General features: G+C 41.7%; 1 protein-coding gene across 4 annotated transcripts in view; it reads right to left on the reverse strand.

Moving 5' to 3' along the window:
* Positions 1-6901: 6901 nt before the first annotated feature.
* LOC134358542 (casein kinase I-like) overlaps positions 6902-24120 on the reverse strand; it is a 191898-nt gene continuing 174679 nt past the window's right edge. For 2 of the 4 annotated variants that reach the window (XM_063070883.1, XM_063070882.1), the window contains one exon: positions 6902-16258. In XM_063070883.1, the coding sequence (XP_062926953.1) occupies positions 16204-16258 (55 nt within the window). In that variant the 3' untranslated portion in view covers positions 6902-16203. The remainder of the gene's footprint in view (positions 16259-24120) is intronic. The other 2 variants (XR_010020892.1, XR_010020893.1) reach the window with 2 other exon arrangements.

Genomic DNA, 24120 nt, shown 5'->3' on the forward strand with positions numbered 1-24120 from the left:
ATTCACGCGTCCAGGCGGTGGACGGTCGCGGGCTCTGCCAGCGCCAACAGCCTGCCCTTCTTCCGAGGATACACTGGTGATGGCCTGTCCTTGGAAAAGAGCGGAGCATGCGGTCACTATGGGTACAGTGGGGGATTTCTGGGAAATTGTTTTAAAGACAGTAATAGTCATATTTAATTTGAATGTTTGTACTTTGTGTGAATGATCTTTTGTAGCTTTGTTTAAAAAACGTTGGTGTGGATCAGCAGATCTTTAACAATGTCCGGATCATCGACACCAGCAGCCCCACTCTGTACCGGGGAGGGAATCAGTGGAAAGTCGTGTCGAAGACCAGGAAGGTACGCGAAACGTAATGAATGAATCCAGAATCGGGAACACGGAGTGAGGAATCACGACGGGCTGCTGGAGGAACTCGGCGGGTCGAACGAATTTTAAAGTTTTGCTGAAATCCGCCAAAAAGACCCGAGCGTTTAGCGAAAACAAGAAGGCGGAAGCTGGGGGCCTTCGGCAGTTGTCAAAATAGCGGAGGACATGTGGGGTGTCCTGAACTATTTTTATATTAAGGTTCAGAGTGGAAGAAACCCTTCTGACTGAACGAACACACGAACACCTCCCCCCTCCCCCCCAGCCTAATCCAGGGCAGTTTGCGGCGGTAAGGAACTGGACAAGGGGGAATCTGGGACAAAATCATGCAGAAGCAATGGACCTACAAGGGCAAAGTTGTGTGACGAATGCCTTTCACTTAAGTCTTTTGTTGTTCCAAAAGTTGTGAAAGTAACTGCCCCAATGGGCAAGAGGGTACGGGTGGTCATGGGGGGGGGGGTTAGAGAGAGAGAGAGAGAAGGGGTTTGATCCCATCCTTTGTTCCAAGGAAGCATCTCATTCTGTGGCAGTTACTCAGCGTCCAGAGAGAGACTTCCGTTCTGGATTTGCGGTTAATGAGGGAACTGCAGGTTCATCCACAAACTAGGCAGGAGGTGGCTGTTGTCGGAGACGGTGCACACAGTTAACCCACCAGGAGAATTGAGACCTGGTGGGGATGTGGGCCCGGCGTCATTTGATCTTTCCGTGATAGCATTGGTGACAGTTTATGCGGAGCCCAGAAATGCCTGCGATGGGCAAGCCAGGTCTCCGAAGCACAAGACAGGAAGAGATCCTCTGCCTGGTTGACCTCGAGTTTTGTGCCAGCGGCGAAGTTTTCAGTTACCCTTCTCCGTAATGCACCAAATGGCGTGTTGGTGCATTGAAGATGCTACGGAGTATAACCATCTGACCACCTTATCGTTGAGTTAGTCACTGTTTCTCTCTGAGAACAGGATAGTTTTGTGATGTTGGTTATTCTTTTATTTAACACAAAGCTCCCACTATACGAAAGACTTCCATAATCTTCCTTTACTTCATGGAAAAAGTGGAAACAGGTCTAAAATCTTTTGAACTCACAGCAGGTAGTGCTGCTGCCTCATTGCTTCAGTGAACCAATTTCGATCTTGACTTTAGATTCCCGTCTGTGTGGAGTTTGCATTTCTTCCTGACCATGTGGATTTCCTCCATGGAACAGAACTAGGCCATTGAGCCCAACTCCACTATTTCATCATTTATCATCCCCCAACCATATTCTGCCATCTCCTACTCCCCATAAGCTTTCATGCCCTGACTAATCAAGAACCTATCGACCTCTGACTTAAATACATCCAATGACCTGGCCTGGCGCAATGAATTCCACACCCTCTGGCTAAAGAAATACCTCCTTATCTTCACCTCTAAATGGACTTCCCTCTATTCTGAGGCTGTGCCCTCTGGTCCTGGACTCCCACAGCAAAGGAAACATCCAATCAAGGCCTTTCAACATTTGAAATGTTTCACTGAGACCCCAAATTCATACAAGTTCCAACAAGTACAGGACCAGAACCATCAAACACCCCTCATGTGATAACCCTTTCATTCCTGGAATCATTCTTGCGAACCTCCTCTGAACTCTTTCTAATGTCAGTACATCTCTTCATATGTCAGTACATAAGAGGCCCAAAACTGTTCACAATACTCCAAGTAGTGGCTAGCTTACCTTCATATTTCTTCTTTTCCTCCCTCATGGCTTTATTACTTGCCTTTTGTTGGTTTTTAAAAATTTTCCAATCCTCTACCTTCCCACTAATATTTGCTCTAATGTATATCCTATCTTTTGCTTTTATGTTGTTTTTCACTTCCCTTCTTGCAGCCACAGCTGCAAGAGTCTGACTTTGGAATACTACTACTTCTTTGGGATGCATCTATCCTGTGCCTTCCAAATTTCTGCCAGAAACTCCAGCCACTGCTGTTCTGCTGTCAACTTTGTCCAGCTTCTCTCTCATGCCTCTATAATTCCCTTTACTCCACTGTAATACTGATACATCTGACTGTAGCTTCGCCCTCTCAAATTGCAGGGTGATCACCACCTAAGGGTTCCTTTACCTTAAGCTCCCTAATCAAATCTGGTTCATTACACAACACCCAATCCAGAATAGCCTTTCCCCTAGTGGGCTCAACCACAAGCTGAACTAAAATGCCATCTCGTAGGCATCCTACAAACTCTCTCTCTCGGGATCCAGCACCAAACTGATTTTCCCAATTTACCTTGACTATCGAAACATTGCTGTTTTGAAAGGTTGGTAGATTAATAGGCTACTGTACATATCCCTAGTGTGTACATAGGCGAGTAGTAGAACCTAAGCAAGAGGCAGTTGGTGGGAATGTGGAGAGGATAAAAATGGGTTAAGTGTAAATGGCTTTTGGATGGTCAGCACAGGTGGACTGAGTGATCTGCTTCTGGGTTGTGCACCTCAGACTGCTGTCAAGGAATGTCAAACCAGACTCTGACCCCAAGTGTCTGCGGAAATGTCAAGGAATGTCAAACCAGACTCTGCCCCCAAATGTCTGCGGAAATGCTTGAACTTATGACCTTCCCACCATGGCTGAAGGTGGCATTGGAGTATTGATTGACAGCCTCCGAGATTGAAGGCACCAATAAGAAGTCTCTTACGTACCAAGGAAGGTTGGCAACCAAATACAAAGGAGGGCCATCAGGAGACAAAGCACATTCAAAAGAAAGTACCAATAAAAGTTGAAAGTATGCAAACACCTGAACAAAGATGACAGGAAAGAAGAATTCAACTCTAATGCACAGATGGAAAACAAATACAAGGGTGGTGTTAAAAGAACTAAAAGGTAAACATTCTGTATGCTTATTGAAGCAGGTTCAATAGATTTCAGCTGCAGTTGACATCTACTTCATTTCTAGAAGTAGAAAGAAATAAAATTCCAATCTGATAAAAAATTACAAAAGGAAGAGAACCAGGTTGAACCAAGTTATCCAGACAGCCGAGGCCTAGCAAACTGAAGGAGAGTACAGATAAACACGAGAAGCATTATTAAGAACCTTTTTACCAGGAATTTTTAAGGTAGCAATGAGAATCCAAATCTATGCTCGAGTTCTCCTTTTTCCCGCACTAGGGACACAAGGTTGAATTGTTTATTGCAAAACAGATAGACATCAATCTGAGTGCCAAAACAAATCCAAATACCAATTCCTCTGGAACATGATTTTACTATGTTGATACTTCTACACAGATGTGAATGGTACTGAGAATCAATGGCATGAAGTGTTTCAACTCTAGTTTTCGGGTCAGCTTATGAATGTACGCCTTGCTCCCAAGAAATATCTGGCCTGAAACAGCACTGTGTAACTGAGAGGTGGCATATTCATTGTGGTTTGAATGAGACAAAAAAAACAAGTCTAGATCCAGCGTGGGGTAAGGGAAGGATTCCTAGCCTGTGCTTCAGTATGGATAACTACATTACAGGCAATGAGGGAACACAGTGAGTCCACTGTGCCTACCATCGTTTGAGTGGCTTCCTTGCATTAATTAGTGGAATGAAGAGCCTGATGAGGGGTAATTGGGCAATTGAGACCACTCTCATTGGCCTTTAGAAGAATGAGGGGCAATATTATTGAAACATACAAAATTGAGGGCGTTTGACAAACCACATACAGACTAGAACCAGGGAATAGTTTCATAAGAAGGGGCAGCTGTTTGAGATGATGAAGATGAAGAGACACATCTTTGCTCAGGGAGTTGCAACCCTTTCGGGAGTTCACTATCTCAGAGGACTGGCGAGAAGTGTTACTGAATACAGTTTAGTTTGATTTTGGCATGGAAGGAGTCAAAGATTTTGGCAGAACATGGATTTGATGCCCAATCCCATCAATCTTAATCTCAGTTAATTAAGTGTCTTAAAGAGGAGTTGTGGACAACTCTTCCTCCTTATAAACACATGAATAGCCCCACACTGAGGGTCTTTTGAGCTCTCATAACCCACAAAGCTCCACAGTGGAGAGAGTGGAAAACATCAAGTTCCTTGGGGTGCAGATCTCGGACAATCTCACCTGGTCCATCGACACCACTGGGATTGTGAAATGGGCCCAGCAGAGATTGCACTTTCTCAGGAAGCTTAAACAAGCATCACTCCCCACTAACATCTTAACTACATTCTACAGAGGTGTGGTTCAGAGTGTGCTGATCTTTTGCATCACAACCTGGTACTCCAGCTGCAGTGCTGTTGACAAAAAAGCCTTGCAGAGGGTGGTTAGGGGAGCAGAGAAGGTTATTGGGGTCTCCCTACCTTCTGTCCAAGACCTCTTTCAGAGTCGATGCCTCCACATCATTGGTACATAATGGTACATCATTAAAGACCCCTCACACCCTCTCCATGAACTGCTTGTTCTTCTGCCATCAGGCAAACGTTACAGGAGCATCAAAACTAAAACCACAAGGCTACTAAACAGTTTCCTCCCACAGGCAGTCAGACTGCTAAATAGCTGCTCTACCTGACTCTGCTTTGGACACTTTTAATTTGCACTGGACACTTATAACCGATTTTAACTGACATGTGGCTGTTGTGTTTTACTATTTATTGTTATGTTTATTACTTAGTGTTGCGTTTGTTTTGTTATGATTTCACTGCCCCTGAGAAACGCTGTCTCATTCTGCCCTGCAGAGCTGGTGTATGGTTAGAATAAAGTTTTTTGAATCTTGAATCTTTGAAGATGATTGGGGGGGGGGGAGAGAAAGAGTAGGTAGGGGAAATTCACCAGTCTGCTTTTCTCAAGACTGGTTGGACACTCTGCAAATATTGTCTACCTTGGGAGGAACCAGAGGCTTAAATCAAAGCTAAATGAAATCTGTCAACTGGCCTTCTTCACAATGGCATTAATCAATGAAAATCATCTCAACCTCCAATAATCTCTTGAGATGTCGTTGAATGGATTACACAGTTTTTTGCTTGATCTTCCCTCCCCTAAAGAAACAAATGACAGTTGAGTTTCAGGTTTACAAAGTGAGGTACTGGATGTTATTTGCAATGTAAGATCATCACGTAACATGCCTGCAATGTATTAAAATGTAGGCTCTCTTTGGCATTGTCTCCTCAGTTTCTTAAACCGCCTAATGTTTTGCTTTGGGGGATGTTCTGATAACTGCGTTGGCGAATACACAAACACAGATCAGAGCATCCTCCAAAGCAAAATGTTAGGTAGTTAATTTAAATAGCCAAAGAGGAGACTGGGTCCATATGAGCGGCAGGTGGCATAGTAAATACCTCACCTTCCCAATGGATTGGAACTCCTCCAGTTCAGGTGGTTTCAGCATCATCAAAGTCAGAGTGAAAGCATCGATGCAGTTACAAATGGACAGTCACTTCACAAAAACACAAAGGGCTGTTTGGACAAATTATATTGCAGCATGGTCTCAACTCCAACCCAGAGGGATTTCATGGTTGTACTAGATGACAGGACAGCAAGGCGGCCATGTGGAGAGAAGGCTGTGAATGATAAAGCATGAAAACTGACGGAGAAGGGAGATAAATGCTACACAAAAATATCATAACGAAGGATGAGAGAAGTGATTCAATCTCCAAAGGTCAATGCTCAAACTTGCTACATCACCGACTGTATATAGAGCACCTCACCATCTGGTTACCAGTCTGAGTAAATATGTATCTACTTATCATTTTAAGTACACTCTTTAAATTCATATGGCATGGTTGCGTTGGAATAAACTAATACTAAATTCAAATGATCAAAATGGTTTTCAGACATTATTTTTGTTCCATTTCCACTTGCATCTTCATTGTCCCAATGGAGAAGCGATTTAATCTTTTCCCTTTCCCTTCATAATTTCCATTAAAAAGAAACCAATTTTTGTGATTAAGATTTTCTTTAAGAGGGTGCTGCTGAACTGAGGGCTGAGGATTTGGAAGATTATTGTCCAGAGGGGAATATCTTAGACTTCCAGGGCCCCTGTGAAATCCGTGATGCATATTGTCTAACAAATACATGCTGACAAACATTGGGTGTTCTTTTGTTTTTACTGAGTCTATTGGGGTCCTTTGTTTCATGGCTGTCTGTAAGGAGATGAATCTCAAGGTTATATAAAGTATACATACTTTGATAATACAATGAACTTTGAACTTTATTAAAATCATGATTAGCAGAAGGAAGTAGGAGCTCAAGTGAAATATAATGGGGCAGCAAGTTCTGGCGTGTGAAAGTGCTTTGATTTTAGCTTCTCACACACAAGCACTAAGGGAAAGTAAAGGGAATCTCAGAAGTTGTGGTGGAGGGTGAGAGAAAAAACCTTGCAATCTCTTAAAGATTTGGAAGAACAGCCTATGTAATATCATAAAGGGGAAGGAATTTAGTGTTTTAATTTCCTTCCTTATCATCTCATGTGCCAGCAGAAGGCACAGCAACTTTTTTCCAAACTCTCTTGTTCCTGGTGACTCCGTTAAACTTACAGTAACATGGACCAACTTAAAGTGGAAATCAAAATCTCAACTGCCACTGATTTGCATGAGGTACAACATCACAAAAATCAAGTGCTGTAGAAATAATGTCAGTTTTAATTGGAATTTTACAGTAGAACATTTCTACAGTACAATGATAAGACTGTGCAACCCTGCAGTTTCTACTTCCAAACATACAGAAGGTCCTATCCAAATTGAAAGGGGTAGAGGCAAGAAACGCAAGGAGAAACTGGCACAGTCAAGCCTGGCCGGGTCTCAGGCACCACTTTACATCACAGTACCAAAGACAGTGCAGATTGACATACTGAGATCAGGAAAATAAATATTCTATACCTGATGAAATAATGTACACTCCCGCACATGAGCCTCGGAGAAAGAAACATTGCAACCAGAAACACATGCAGTCCTCCCCTTTGACATACTGAAATCAGGAAAATAAATATTCTATACCTGATGAAATAATGTACACTCCCACACATGAGCCTCAGAGAAAGAAACATTGCAACCAGAAACACATGCAGTCCTCCCCTTGGCTGAAACCTAGAAATGGATGCAAAGTAGGTTTAGCTAAGGTGTTCTGTGAGGTTCATTCCAAAGATACTCTTCAAACACTGACCGTGGCTCCACAAGCAGGAGTGCTGGCCATGCCAGACATGCAGGAAGTCAAGTCGTGGTGAAGGTCATTCAGCAGACTTATCACAAAATACTGCAGCTGCTGGAATTCTGAAATTTAAACAAATAATCATCAAATGCTTCATCCAAGAGAGAAGCACACAGGCAGCTCAGTTGGACTGATACAACCCCTGCTCACCCTCTTCTCCTCTCCCCAGTTATCTGTCTGAACTGACAACCCCTTCCAGCATTTTCAGCTCTGCTATTGGGTTGGAGTGGTAGAGACAACTAGATTTTCAATTGGCATGACAGAGCACTGACAGGAGTTAAATATCACAAAGCAAGAGCACTCCCACTCCCAGCTTCAAACAGAACATGCTCTTGATAGTCAAGGATTTCCGGTACAAGAGCTGATTTGAATGTGTTTTAGTTTTTACTTTTATTTCAGATTTTCCACTTTTATCACAGTTCCCATCAGCCTTGCTTCCTTCTTAAATAAAAGAGGAGAGCATGACATTCTTTTGGGATAATTGCTTAGCTAACAATACAAAAGGAAACATCAGGTTTGTGAACTCTAACCCTCTGCTGTGGATACTACGTTACCTGACTACGGTATTCATTATTCACTGAAGGCAAGTAGGCTGGGCAAGGTGCTGGAACTGAAGACATCCTGGATAGCTGCTATCCTGGTGGTGTCACCACCTCCTCTCTCGCTCCTACAGTGCCAAAGATTAAAGGGGCTTGAAGTAAAGCCAGCCAACCCACAATTAGCACAGCAAATTCATTCAGCACATTATGCTTGTGACTTAATTCTGGAGGTTCTAGGGAACTTAAGGATGCAAATATTTTAGAAATCCAGAATGCATTTGAAAATGTGGTTTGTACAACAAACCCAAACAGGGTTAGCTTGAATGTCTTCATTACCACAGCTTCATAACTTCAGTAAATTAGGGGACCTTTTAAATGCCTCATGACAGACCTCCAGGAGGTTTGGGAGGGGGCTCTCAGGTTAGGGCATCAGAAATAGATCCTCAAGACGCTTGCTCCAAGTAAAGGATATTAAGACAAGTCATTGCAATACATGACAAAGTCATGAGAGACTGCAGACGCTGAAATCTGGAGCAACAGTGTGCTGAAGGAGCTCGGTGGGAGGACAGGAACAGCCAGTGTTTCAGGTCAAAACTCTGCAGCAGGACTGGACTGCAGTCCAAACACTGACAATTCCTCTCCTCCCACAGGTGATGCTTGACCCCCGAGTTCCTCCAGCCGATTGTTTTTTGCTCCAATGGTGATAAGTATTAGTACACAGATGACTAATAATTATAATTATGCTGCAATTCAGCAGAGATTTATCCTTTAATTACACACTTAGGAGGTGGGGAAGAAAGGGTGGTTGCAAAGTTCCTTAATGTTTCTGCAGGATCAACTTTGAGAAATTTCCTCTGCTTTTCCATCTCCTGACTTATTTAACTATGCCTGTGAAAGTATTTGGCACGATGATACTGCAGGCTAGCGTTCCTGAGCTTGGGGTTAGCTACTACTGACATGCAAATAACATGCTGCCGTTGGGAAGGGCCAGGATTCTTAAAACATATATAATTGTATTTTTAGGACATTTCTGTAGGCAGAATGTAAAAACACTTCCCAGCAATCAGCTCTTACCCTGCAGGGGTTTGAAACCGGTTTCTGATCTCTCCTGCAGCCCTAGTGTGTCACTTCGATACAAATCCTAGGGACCTGTTTTATAAACCAATGTAGATCCACACAGAAGTAAAATATTTTACACATTCACAGCCATTGACTGAAATAACCAGTTTATCAATGTATTTTTCTGGCAAGTGTTGAACATGGCCCTCACTCAGGTAGGAGGAGCCAGCAGGAATTAAAAGATGTACTATCTTCTCATAATGAGCCCAAAGGTATGAATTCGGCCCAGTACAAAGCACTAGTTGCAAGTGGAACCTCAAGTCAAACACTCCTGCTTGAAGACATGGAGGCATATGAGCTTGGCCTGGCAAACACACCACCCACTATTTAGGAAGTTGATTTTTTTTTTAAAAAAGTATTGTTTTGAAATTTCAAACCCTATCCTGTTAATTGTCTCCTCGGCTGGTATTAGACCCTGGGGAAATGTGCAATCAGCTGCATAGCAACATATTGCAAACTCTGAAGCCCAGTACAACTAGGCTGAATATAACGACTACCCTACAGCAAGGCAGAGTGGATATGATTGGCTAATTTCCCTATCAATCAGGAGTGATGCCTATTCTGCTGACACCGTTTATGCACATAATTTAAATGCAACTGTCATCCAATCATTGCATCCTCAGAATTATCACTGTTTTAATTGGGAGATGTAGTTTGTTTCCTGCAACCTTCACTGAAACATTTTCTGAACACTTTGGTTTTTGTTTTGGTGTAAAACTGGTCCAAGTCCTACTCCTCAGTACCAACACATTGGCTGTAGCAGTACTGTAAATAACTGTTCCAATCACTGCATCGTCACATGGACAACAGGCTCAGCAGACAAGAGATGCAGCCGCAATGGGCTGGAGGAGGCCCAGCACTAAGTTGTCTGGTTTCCCAAACTTCTGGAATAACCAAATTCATTTTTATTTGTCCAGGTAGCAACACACAGCTCCTAAATGCAGTAATTTGCTTCTGTAAAGAACTTGTAGTGTAAGATCAACCACTGGATCTGTGGTATTGTGTTAAGGTGGACATTGCAGATACTACAACTAATGTCAGGCCGAAGTACGGCTGATAAGAACCTTATTTATTTCGTAGTTTAATAGTGGTTTAATGTCAAGACAGCATTTATGGTAGGACACAATACTTTTCTGGGGCTAGACTAAGGGACTACTACTAAGGGACCTCTAGCTGATCTTCCTAAGATGAGGCAAGGAAGTTTTGGTGCATTGACCCAATTTACTTTTGCAGAGATCACTCTTCCCGCTCTTTCACCCGGTGGAGTGTGGCTTGAAATCAGCCCAAACCAATGCTTCTGAGTGACCTGGCTGAGTTTAAAGGCCATTTCAGATCTTCACTGGCATCTCCTTGAAGTAGAATGTGCTAAATTGGTGCGAGTACCAATTGGTTATCTTTCTTAGAGTCATCTCCAGGCAACAGCTTGTGCAGGAAATCAACATGTTGCACAGCACAGCAGCTTTGAAGCTTCCCATCCTGAAGGTAAGGGGGACAATTTATTCATCTGGTCCTTGCTGTGCTCAAAAAAGAAGCCTCATAACTGACACCAGGTGCAAAAATTGTGCAGTGAGCAGGTAAGTCTTTAACATTGCTTCCTTTAGAGTGTAGGATGTCAATGTGCGCTTAATAGAACATAAAATTTTATTAGTATTTTTGCAGGCGTTGAAGCAATTTAATATATTCCTGATTTGCATTAATAAAGCAGGATATTTTTGCACGTTCACTGCCACTGCCAACAGTTACTGATGACTCACTAAATTCCCAAACGAATCCCAAGAAAAAGGAATTGAATGTTATTGAGAATTGTACTGGGGTGGGTGTACCGCTAATCTGTTTGGTTATAAGAGAGCAAGTAATGCAGAATTTAGGGGAAAATCTCCAAAGTGTCAACTTGCCGTTGTGAGATCCTTCAAAAAGAAGTGCGTGAATGATAACGGTCACCAGAGGCTGAGAGATAGAGGGCTATTACTTATCGTTTTTGTGTAGACACAACTTAGAAAGTGGAATCTTTATCATAACACTCGAGTTTCATAGCAGGTTTGTCAGGCCAGTGGAAAAAATACTAAAGGCAGAAAAGAGGATAGGAGAGACAGAGAGACACAGAACAAAATCCAGTAAACCATGAATTTAAAAAACTTTCATGGCTGCATTTCACACACTTCACTGTAGGCAAACTCTCATTATCTCATTGTGTAAATACAGAACAAACAGCAGAGGGGGCAACGTAATTACAAAAGAATGCAAACCTAAAAATAAATACCAGTTTTTCTTTGCAATTATTAGCTTTGAACTTTATGAATTTTGTTTGTACTCAGGTAGTGATCCTGAGCTGCATCACAACACCAAAGAGTATTAAAACACAACTTTTACTCACTCTACCCAGAATACAACCAAAGATAAAGGGAGTCCTATCAATAGTTAATCTAGGTGCACTACTTTTGTTGAATAACTGCTTTCCCATCTAAGCAACCAAGTCTAGTCCTGAATAAGCAACCACTGAGGAGGGGGGGAGGAATGTTGTAAGGATGGTGAAGGAAGGAAGATAAGGGCTGAGAAATCTAAATATTGCACCTAACAACTGCAGCTTGCAGTAGACTCAGCTTCTTTCTGATTTTAAAGGTTGCATTCCATTGTTGTTGCTTCTTGTATGGCGCAACGGGCAGCACTTTTCCTGTTTTTGTAGCATTTGCCATCCAGCATGGATGCAAAGTGTGCAAGGAGCTGGCTCGATTTGAACTCAGGACCATTTGCCTTTAAGTCTGGTGCTGATGCCACTACCACCACCACTGTGCTGCACTGATAAAGCTTAATGTTGTACTACTATATTCAAGTACGTGTCCTTACAACACCTTTCCAAGTAAGCACATTTCAAATACATCTGGTGGGTCTTTATTAAACCATGGACAATTACCAAATTAAAACTGATAGCCCATGCCTTTCCCATTGTGAATCCCATTGCCATTAGTGTCCACAAACACAAAAATCACTTAACACACAGAGAGAATTATCAGATGGACACCAATGCTGCTTGGTGCAACTGTTTTGATCTGTCCCTTCAAGAGACAATTGCCAGTGCTTCCATCAGAACCATACATTTCACGACATTTTTCATTTCCAGAAACTCAAAAGCTTTGAAAGAATTTAGCAATCTATATTTTCAAAAGGTAGTTTTATACGTTGTTTCAGCAGGCATCAATTTTAACCCTATTTACTTTTGTAAATGTGGAAATCACCAGGAAACATCATGAGCCTGGAAGTCAAAAAGAGAGGATATCTATTTTTGAATGTTAGTCAGCATTCATCTCCATTGTACCATGTAAATCATGAACAAACAGAAACTCCTGGGAAAGTGTGAACGTTTTAAAAGAGAACATCACCCTTTTTGAGATGCAAAGATAACATATAAAGCAGATAAATGTTTTCAACAAAAGTAAAAATTGGAAACAATAGGAAGATCAAAGGAAAGTTTTTTTTTAACTAATTACAAATAGTAAAAATTAGGTGCTGGTAATGACCATTACAATCACTGTTCTTTTTGACTCATGCAGTGCTGGCTCCTGGGCAGTATAGATTATTCATCTCTCTGTATTGCAGGGGAAATCATTAAGTTGCCTTGCAATCCGGCTAAAGTTAAAAAAAAGTGGTTAGAGAACTTCCAGGAGGCCAATCCACAGCTCATCTCTAACAGGACACAAAATATCTCCACTAGTTTAGGACATCACATCCAGAGAGATAACAGCGACCATGAAGAATCAAGCTGTTAAGACTGAGTGGTTTTGAGATCCCAGACTTTGATCACCCTCCAGAGCTGACTGGAATGTGTATACAAACTTGCATCACCTTTCCAAATTCAATGTTTATTTTTCTTTCCTGCTGTTGAGGGTTGTATTTATCATTATTTCCCGACTTAGCATTTTTCCTACTTCTCCAGTTATACAGCACAAATTGACTAAAAGAAGTGCAGCAAGCTGGCCAGAACATTCATACTGAAATATGGTCTACTCATCTTGCCTCAACGTTGCATTAAGGGTTGAAAAGAAAGTTGTACGAACAATGGTTTGAATTAAGCAATATAAATAAAACTGAACAGGAGACAATTTTATTCAAATAAAATTTGCTCTAACAAAATTCAAGTTACACAATTCTGAATTAACAAGTAGTTTGTTCCCATTAGGTAAGCAGAATGGGTATGGATATAACTGCATAACAAGCTAATTTGACAGCCTGGTAGAATCCCTAGATACTGTAAAAGGTTGGATGATGGCCACTGTCTATACCAGAACAGCTTGGAGTACTATGCAGTGCAAACTATTGACCAGACCAGTTTGTTTTTTTATTGACTCTCCAACTTGTGGAGGTTTCACAAATGGGGAAAGTCTCTAAAGTGTATGTGCTACTGGCCAGAAAAAACAGACCATTTTCATGAACGCCTTCTTTTGGAACATTGTAAATCTGGTTTCTAAAAAGCTGTATTTCCTTCCCCCACCACCCACACAAAAAAAAATGGTCAATTGAAATAATTACTTTCTAACAATCAATTAAAACAGTGTTGCTGCACAATCTGGTAATTAAAAGTAGCAGCCTTTTCCGTGTTAAAAACAGAAGAATATTCAATAGATAAGTGTTAACATTTTTGCATGATGAGTCCAATAAAGGACAATCAAATAGTTCTACCCCTCTTGAGAATGTTACGTAAGATTGCGTCACCCCTGACCCTGAGCACAGCTCTGTGCTTCTGTCTACTAACTCTAAACTCCAGGACATATTCAAGAGTGCATACGATAACATAAGGTGACCAACACCAACCTTTACTTCCTACACTGTGGAATGTTTGGCTCTTGTTGCGCCCTACATGGAACAGGAGGTTGAAGTGTTAAGCAGCCTGAGGACATGTACCAGATACTTCTGGGTGGAGAAGACTTCTCTGTCATTCAAGAATTTGAATTATGGGTGCAAAGCCTGCTTTTGTCCCAGGCCAACACATACTTATCCTGACAAGTCACGTATACAGAATTGTAACTACAAATGTCCCACCTACAGGTCGGTCTTTAGGGTCATTTGATACCTCGGCATGCTCATTTGGATTTCTGAAGTGTGTTGGCCCTCAAAGTCCAAAGTGATACTGCATCATTTCAACCGCAGAGGGAGAAACAAGAGCTTAACGACATTGCAGCTAATAATTACAACATTTTGCACTCCAAAGAATCACATACTAATGGGCACAACTATCCAAACTTTATTTCGATAAGCTCACTGCATTTTGGAAGTACTTTGGTTGAATTCACATCACTACGGAAACTACGGAATTGTACACAGCCCAAGCCCCCCTGTTGTGGCATGGTTAATCTCAGAAACTGTCCCAAGGCCCACCGATTGGCTCCATGTTATGGCAATGTCACAATGCTCAATCTGTATCAGTGTTAGGCATCAAATGAACTTTAGTTTAAACCCCCTGGAAAGTGAGAGGACTGCTTCTGGCAAATGGTCAGTTTCCACATGCACACCTTTAGAACTCAATGCTTGGCCAACTTTGTGGCATGGCAATACAAGGGTGGTGAGTAAAGCCACAGGCACTTTGCGGCTTCCTGAGGATACAGCTGCCTTAAGCAAAAAAATCCCCCGCAGTCTCTGGCCAGCAGGTACGGAGTTATGCTTAAGAATCGAATTTCAGAATAGACCAGAGGGTAAATCCTCTGTTTAACAACCCCCGCCCCCCACCCCAACCCCACCCACACTCTCATTCCCTGTCAAATCACTGGAAAAGTCTGCTCCCATTATCTCAATAAGTTCATTTGTTTCAGGAAGATCCCTGCAATGTTATCAAAAGAAAGCTACTCTACAGGACCCTAGAAAGATTAAGACCAATTGTACATTTACCACAAAGAGGGAGAGGGACATGGAAGAGTTTAAAGTCTACCTGGCTGAGGCGAGAAGGGTGTGTTCCTTGAGAGAACACCTACCCTGCAGTGCTAATACCTACTTGTCGTTTAAATCCAGTGAAACTACCTAAAACATAAGTAATGAGCTGTTCATTCATTTTGGCAACGGATTTGCAGCAGTCCTTACAATCTGATGCTCGTTGAAGGCTCGTGACATTTGTAGACATCCCATTTGAAAATAAATAAAAATCTCACGGGAATTAATGCTGTTCCACTTTGTATTGTTTCCATAGAAACACAGCTCTTTGGATATAAATATCAATATTTCAACTAAAAACACATTTAAAAGTGGCAGTACTGGTTTGGAAGTGACTGCGGCAGACAGCGTGTGTACACTATCTGCGGTGGGTTTGATCTTTGATATCAATGACAAAGCACGCGCATACAAACCAACGACACGCGCGCGCACACACACCCGCTCCTACGTTAAGTGCACCTTAAAGCAAAAGAGCCTACCTCTTCTCTTAAAATTGATTTCAGACGGCATGCACAAAACACATCTGGCGGCATCTGGAAAGATCCAAACAAGGTCAAGAAAAGTCTTAATAGTTGGGTGGAAGGGAAGGGCATGGGATGAAGGCTTGGCGAGAAAAAAAAAACAGATTGTAAATTTCTCACAGCTTGTATGCTACATCACAAAATAGAACAACCATTTTTTTTTGCAACAAATGCACCCTTTTCCACCTGTGCTGCCATTGTCACTTTGGCTATCTTTTCTTGCTCCAGGTGGGAGTCTCTGTGCAGAGTACACTTGTACCCACTAAAGTCTCTTGCCTCTCAGTTTGTGGTGGGACAGATCTCCTGGGGTTCTCTCCTTCCCCTCACCTCTCCATGGCGACGGAAACTGGGAAAAGAAAGCCCGGAACTGGGCTCCAGGCCGCTTCTGGCGGGGCGGGCGGGAAGTCGATCCCATTGAAGAAGTGCAATTGAGCCTGAGTGTTGAAAGGAGGAGGATTCCTTTCCCAGTCGGAGGACACGTAGGCACAGGCAAAAACAAAACAGAACAAAGATCAGTCTGAAGCCTCTCAACCAGTCAGGTGGCATTTTCGTCTGAAATGAAGGGAGCTGAACATGCAAGCAGAGCCTCGTAGTCCCTGGAGAGCTGCAGTCATTTATGTCTATTTGTACTCTTCTTCCTTTTCCTCTTGAAAAAACAGCAGCACCTGGACATAGAAGGAGACAGAAATTATTCCACATAACCAATCGAAGCCTTAGTTTATACACTTACACCACTGCACTACAGTTCGACAGGCAAGCTGAACAACAATCTACAGACAATTAGGAATCGAATTATCAATTACAAGCCCTTCAAAGTGGTTTAGGTGTGAAGATACATATATGCAATCTCTTGCCAAAAAACTGTAAGCTGACACAGAGTTATCACTGGACCACTAGCCCCTAGCAGAAATCAAATGGTCACAGGGACTCAGGAGACAAAACGTACAGCTTATGATGGAGTGTGATCGGCTCTCGGGAGCAGGCCTGAACACACAAGCTGTCCAACCCCACCAACCAACTCTCAGAGTACAGGTCCCCTCGGGTTACGACAGGCTTTCACCCTAAAAACAGATTATAACTCAAACTGTCTGTGAGACAGAAATAGACAACAACAGCCCTGTTCAGCAACACCCAGCCCCTGATTGTTGCAGTTGAGGGAGAGGGAGCAAAGGGGTGGAGGGGTAGAGAAGCAGCCCAGAAAGGGGGAGAAGGGGAGGTCGGAAAGGGAGGGGGAAGGGGGTTCGGGAAGTGGGGGGGGTTCGGAAAGGGGGGGAGGGTGGAAAGGATGCAGATATATTCCTATTCCATTCCCACCCAGCAGAAGCTACCTATTGTCCATCCCTCACATTCATTTGTATGTAGAGGTAAGCTAGTGGTCACAGTCTGGGGGAGACCTGTTACTTGCAGACTTCTTCTTATCTGAACTGAGGCCGCAAATAGCGGTAGCAGTTTGTGCACAATAACATGGTCACTCTGTGAGCCCAGAACTTGCACTATGAACATATGAGAAAACAGCTGGTGTAGCTGAAACCCCTGCTTACATAGGGATTACCCTGTACTTACCTCAAAGCTGTGAGTCTCCACCAAAATGAATTGACTCAGAGGTCAGTGGGCAGATAAAGTCCTGGGGAATTGGCGCAAGTTCAAGCTCCTCACCTGGACTGTCAACAGGAGTCCATTGTTGGAGCACAGTCAGGGGGTCTTTGGCCAGAACATAGGGGTCTTCTGCTCGCTCTGGAATCCTGACGGTGCACTTATATGGAGAGACACTGGTGCCTCAGCAGGGGAGATGCTGCAATATCCTACAAACTCTGGGTCAATGATTACAAAGCCCCATTTTCAGAATACGATTTCACTCTAATAAAATCTGTCAATCAAAAGCAGGTGTCAGTAAAAGTAACCTTTTTTTTAAAAGTCAAAGGTAGAAAAAAAAATTCAATTCACTAATGTACTTGAGAGGACTCACTACTCTTGACTGGACTGATGTCAACTGTAGTCAAGTCTCACAATACATTTAACTAATAAATGGACAAGTGTCAGGCTTGTCAGCAATGCACAAATGTTCAGAAAATTTCAGGCATCTTTAACTATTACAAGCCGTAGAGGTTATGGTGACTGAAGGGCAATGAGGTTGCCTGCTCACGACTACTTTTCTGGGATTCCTGATGAATGGTATACCTGACTAGCAATAATAATGGGATGAAGGGAGTTTATCTTTCCAGAACAGCTCAGTCACAATAGTGTATGAAGGACGACATTGGGCAAGGAACTGGGGATAATTTCTGCCAGCACCCTTCCACCCCCCTTCACCCACCATCTCACACTATAGTGGCCATTCACTCACCCATCTGTACTTGCAAATGGAGCCCTAGCATTGAGGGGGCAGACGCAGACTTGAAGTGCCCAGACACATTTCCACTAGTACTTAGGTGAAAAACCCTTCTTTGTTCCTACACTGGTATGCAAGTATCAATCCTTACTTTCCCATGGTCAATTATTGCTTTCATATTTGCATGCCCCAGTTTGGGGTGAGGTCTGGAGATACACAGAAGCTGGTATCTTTCTCACCGTTCATGTATCTCAAGTATAAAAAACAAACTATGTACACGTTTTACTATTATTAACAATTAATCTCAACCGCTGCTGTCTCATTTACTTATACACCATGCCTAACCTAGTACTCAGTAGTAACTCTTTTGTCATCACCCAAACCATTCCCCACACAGCAATTTTAGTATGTCACTAAATTAAATACAATGCACAGCCCCACACTAAAATCAAGCAACCGTTGTGCTTTGTGCTGTGTATCAATTTATTTGTGCAAACAGATGACTTCTGTGTTATAGCCATTCAAGTTACAAGAATTAACTGTTACAGAATTCACAGATCATAGCTCAAAAATTTGAGATGGGGAATAAAGTTTGCTATTATCGAACTTGTGGAATAAAAACAAATAAATAAATATGAAGGATGTTGTGCTTCCCGACAAATGACAAATAAACTTTTCTCAGGCTTAAAGCCAGATACAGGTATCAATTGTAACCGACACTTTGATCATAGACCTGCCCAGGCATCATATCCCTGATGAAGATGACAGAGCTTGTCATCAAAATGTCAGTTACAATTGATACCTGTACCTGGCTTGAAGCCCAGGAAGGGTTTATTTGTCAAACAAATAAAGGTTTCCATTGCATGCTTCTTGCTGCAAGTTAACGAGAGAGAAGAAATCATTGCAGTACAGGTTTTCCCTCTGAATGCAACTCCTCCCTCTCTAACATGGGGGTCACCTGGATAAGTAGAACTTCAGCTGCACATATGAGATTGCAAGGTGACTTGTGTAAAATCTGACCGTGTGCACTGCATAGAAGACTTTAAGTATGCTGATTATCATTTTTATTTGTTTTTGCATATACATTAACCTGTCACAGTGGGTCAGAGTCAGAATTAGAGCCTAGCACCTACAGCTTCTGAGGTTTCGGTGCTCGATATTATACACATTGCAAAGTGGGTACAGCTCATTTTGAGTATAGTATGCATTATCTTTGGTCCTCTGTGCAAACCTGTGAGACAAACCATTTCTCCACCATTTTACACCAAGCCAAATCTGCTTTGTATGTTTATAACAAGGTCTCCATTTAAACAGTGACGTTTTAATGTTGACTTATCTCCCCAACAGAGGTCCTGGTAAAATTTAAAGATAAAGGGTCATCTCTCCTTTCCCATTGGGTACCTTGTTAGCATTTTTTGCAGGATCCTGTATACAGCATTAAAATATCACTGCACATTCTTAAAAATCACTATCCAAGAGCTTGTTTTTTTTTTGACTATTTTGTAAAATTAGAAAAGCCAGATACAAATTACTTCCTTTGACCTATTCCCCAGAATAGAGTATAGATGACAGAAAAATCTATTTTAAAATTTACAAGACACAGCATTTTTGATCAACTGGAGTATAAGATTTCAAATCACACTTCCTCAGCCCGCTGTTGATCTTTCACAAAGTATTAAAGCTCAAAAATATAATGTTCAATAGAGACAACAACCCTTCTCCCAAGTGGGAGTGGGGGCCATTTGCAAAGTATTTAATTACCACTGAAATAAACATCTGAAAAGTATCTCATTACCAGTGGAATAGGCTTAGCTAATTGCATTTGCCCTTTAGGGAAACCCCAGCTTCCTATATATTTTGACTTCCAGCAATTGGGTAAGCTTTGTCTACATTTTAGGTTGCTTGTTTGTTTTATTTGAGAAACACCAGTTCACTAGAGAAACAGATGTCTAAGTACTGATGCACTATTTGGAAGTAAAGGTAAACATTGTCAGTCTAATAACGGCAGTTTTTAGAAATTCAATGGGCTCCTTCCTTCTTGAGATATTTGGTGCAGATTTTATTCACAGATGGCAAGTCAAAAATAAATAAAGCAAGCTTAGCTCATCTTTGAAATGGTACCACCAACAAATTAAGTCACTAGTCATTCGGGGAAAATGAATAGTTCTTCTCGGGCAGGGCAGTTTACAGACAGGTTCGACTGAAGCACAAACCAGTTAAAATCATGTCACTGCACCACAAAAGATTTCAAATGTTCTGAGAAGAAATATTACAGATCTGAGCAGCTTGATCTTGGTATTGAATTTCTATTAATTCTTTACATTTGTCATGGTGAAATTCTCCATTATAGTTCATTGAATCGTTACAATTCTGTGATTAAACTTGCAAATAAGGGAATTCAACTAATCTTTATAAACATGCTCAAGGGATTAAACCCCTACTTACACAGAAAATAATCAGTGATGCAACTAAAGCTTAAAATTATAGCATTTTAAATTATTTCAATGCATTGAAATTGTACCAAAAGACAAATCAAAATATCAATGGTGCCTGTTTGATTTGCAGGTGCTCTCTCTAAGCCAGCTGGAGTAGAAGAATTTACAAGCTAGTTGTACAATAAACACAAAAGTGCTTGTACTCCTTTAACTCAAATTCATGTTAAATCAGCACCAGTGCATAGAATGGAGTGTAACTGATAAAAGTAGATAAGAGTAACTGATACCCAATTTAACAGTTAAATTCTGGTGAGAATCAGCAACTTTGGCACAGCAAAAAAAGGACTTAATTACAAACTTTTTACATTCTTGTGGGGCGTGAACATATTGTGTAAAAGAAGTCTTGCATATGGAGGGTGAAGCAAATTGGTTTCAAAATGAAGGGCAGCGATGAATGAAACTGTGTCCCCCTGGATCCATAATATTTTAACTATTCACACTGAATGTGGAAAAGGAATATCCTATAAAATCTGAAGATAGCAAGCTGAAAAGAATTCTCATGTATTGGGGCTAATTAAATGCACCAGATAGGACACTGATGAATTTTAAACTGGGCATCAATCTGTACACAGTGAAACAAATGCATCCCCCTTCTAAATTCTGCTATACTTTAAATCTACATTGATTTTTTATTTACTTATTGAGACACAGCGCAGAGTAGGCTCTTTGAGCTGCACAGTCCAACAATCCCCCAATTTAATCCTAGCCTGATCACGGGACAATCTACAATGACCAACCAATGTACCAACCGGTAGATCTTTGGACTGTGGGAGGAAACTGAAGGACCCGGAGGAAACACACACAGTCATGGGGACAATGTTATGATCCCATTTATTCACAGTCCTTCAGAATATCACAAATTTCAGTTCAGTCTCTTGTGGCAAAAAGAAAACACTGTCTATCTGATCTTTCCTCAGTTAAATTTTTCCAGTCTGGCAGCCTTCCTGCAAGTCTCCTGTGCAACCACATTGTTTCAATATGTGGTGACCAAAATTGCTTTCACTACTTGTGTGTACCTTTATGTTTTTTTTTAAAAGAAATGTTTCATTGCACAATGGCTTAAGAAAAATATTTGCTGAAAGATTTGTTAGCTTTTCACTTCAGTAATTCTAAATCAATATGAATTACTCTAATTTTAAATGTGGTTTCGGCAATGGATTAGAATCCCAGATGTCGATCTTGAAAATCATGTCATAGACTCTGAGAACGCAAACCTCACAAAGGCTGAATGCAATCAAATTAATAAAAAAACACTAATTTTATTAAAAACCAAAATGGTTTTCCATCAACTTTAAATAAAACACTCCTCTACTGAGTCTGGGCCATAAGTTTGCACTTCCATGGCCACTGAGATCATTTGCAAAGCCAGGCCATCTCTAGGAACATTAGCACTATCTTTCCTACCTGGTTAAGGACAAGTAACAACAAAAGTTTGCCCGAGTCACACACATTTCAGGCAAATTACACACAGGCTTCAATCTAAACGTTCAAGGTGTTAAGCAAAAAGAGGATCAACACTATTTAGCTGTACAAGTAAGTGTTCTAAGCAAAGATCCTTACTTCAGAAATGAAAAGATGATTCAGAAGTTTTAAAACATCAAGAATGGAGAACATGGGATCTATGAGTGAATGGATGAGCTGAGGTCAGCAGGCACAAGGGCAGACTGGATGCAGAGAAGATACAAGACAGTGGGTAGAAGATGGAAAGCCAGCAAGCTGAACATCAAAGTAATTAAACTGTCAGCTCCATGAATGGCACCAGCCTCCTCAGTATTGAGGACATCTTCAAAAAGGCGGCATCCATCATTAAGGCCCCTCATCACCCAGGATGTGCCCTTTTCTCATTACTACCTTCATGGAGGTGGTACAGGAGCCTGAAGACACACTCAACATTTTAGGAACAGCTTCTTCCCCCCCGCCATCAGATTTTTATGAAATGACGATGAATCGACCTATAAACACCATCAAGCTGTTTTTACTTCTGTTAATGCCCCATTTCCCCTTTGTACCCTATCCCTTATTTATTTATATCATTTTTTTTCCTTCCCCTTTTTTTCTCCCTCTGTCCCTCTCACTATACGCCTTGCCCATCCTCTGGGTTCCCCCCGCCCTTTCCTATGATCCTCTCCCTTCTCCAGCCTCGTATCCCTTTTGCCAATCAGCTTTCCAGCTTTTAGCTCCATCCCTCCCCCTCCTGTCTTCTTCTATCATTTTAGATCTCCCCCTCCCTCTCCTACTTTCAAATCTCTTACTATCTCTTCTTTCAGTTAGTCCTGACGAAGGGTCTCGGCCCAATACGTCGACTGTACCTCTTCCTAGAGATGCTGCCTGGCCTGCTGCGTTCCACCATCATTTTTTGTGTGTGTTCCAAGCTATTTTTGCTCTCGTTTTGCACTACTTAATTTTTATGTACAGTCCTTATTGTAACGTATATTCTTTTTTAATGTATTGCACTATACTGCTGCCTCAAAACAACAAACTTCATGATGTATGTCAGTGATATTAAACCTCATCCTGACTGTTTGCACAAGTTTTATCCAGGAGTACGAAATGTTATCTGCTGGTGTGATGAATGTATGAGAAGTTTAACAGTGAAACAAAACACAAGAACTTGAAAAGTCTGACTATGCCTTAATGCCTAGGAAGGGTGGGGTATGTAGATTCCACAGCCAAGGCAGCTCAAACACCTCCACTTCCTTGGCTGGCTAAAGATATCTGGCATATTCCCATTGACCCTTATCAATTTTTAATCAATGCCTTGCAGCCTGGTATGGCAACTACTCTGTCCGTGACCACAAGGAATTGGAGAGTTGTGGACACAGCTCATCATATCACAGGAAACAGCCTCCGTTCTGCGAACTCTTTCTATACTTCTTGCTGTTTCAGTGAAACAGTCAGCAAAATCAAAGGCCCACCTAACAGGGCATTCTCTCTACTTCCCTCTCCCACCTGCTAGAAGATACAAAAGCACAAAGCGCATACCAACAGCCTTAAGGACAGATTCTACCCCACTGTTACAAGACTACTGAATTGTTCCCTGGCGCAATAAGATGGACTTGATCTCACAATCCATCTTGTTATGATTCTGCACCTTGACTACCTGCACTGAACTTTCTCTGTAGCTGTTACACTTCATTCTGCATGTTATTCTTTTACCTTGTACTACCTCAATACACGGTCTAATGATTTGATCTGTGTGAACAATATGCAAGGCAAGCTTTTTACTGTACCTAGGTTCACGTGACAATAAACCAGTAAGGAAGCCAGATCAGATGGAGACTCAACAATCTTCCCCATGAGTGACTGTATGAAATGTTGATTGATTCAGTATTGTTCTTAAATAAGAAGTTTGGCTGGGCAAAGCCAGTCAAGGGACCCAGTGTATGGATGAGAAAGGTAGTCTTTATCACTGGACTATATGTCAAAGTCTATGAACGTTGGTGTTGACCATAGACAGACATTGTGTACATGACATTATGCTTCAACCACACAAATCACAGATAGGACCACATTAAGAATATTAGGACATCAAACATTACAGCACAGTACAGACCCTTCAACCCACAATGCAGTGCTGGCCTTTTAAGCTATTTTAAGATCAATCTAATCCTTCCCTCCTATATAGCCCTCCAGTTTTCTATCATCCATGTGTCTACATAAGTTTTTTTATATGTCCCTAATGCATCTGCCTCTACCAGCACCT

The sequence above is a fragment of the Mobula hypostoma genome, chromosome 18, assembly GCF_963921235.1.
Source record: "Mobula hypostoma chromosome 18, sMobHyp1.1, whole genome shotgun sequence".
In the NCBI taxonomy this organism is placed as follows: Eukaryota; Metazoa; Chordata; class Chondrichthyes; order Myliobatiformes; family Myliobatidae; genus Mobula; species Mobula hypostoma.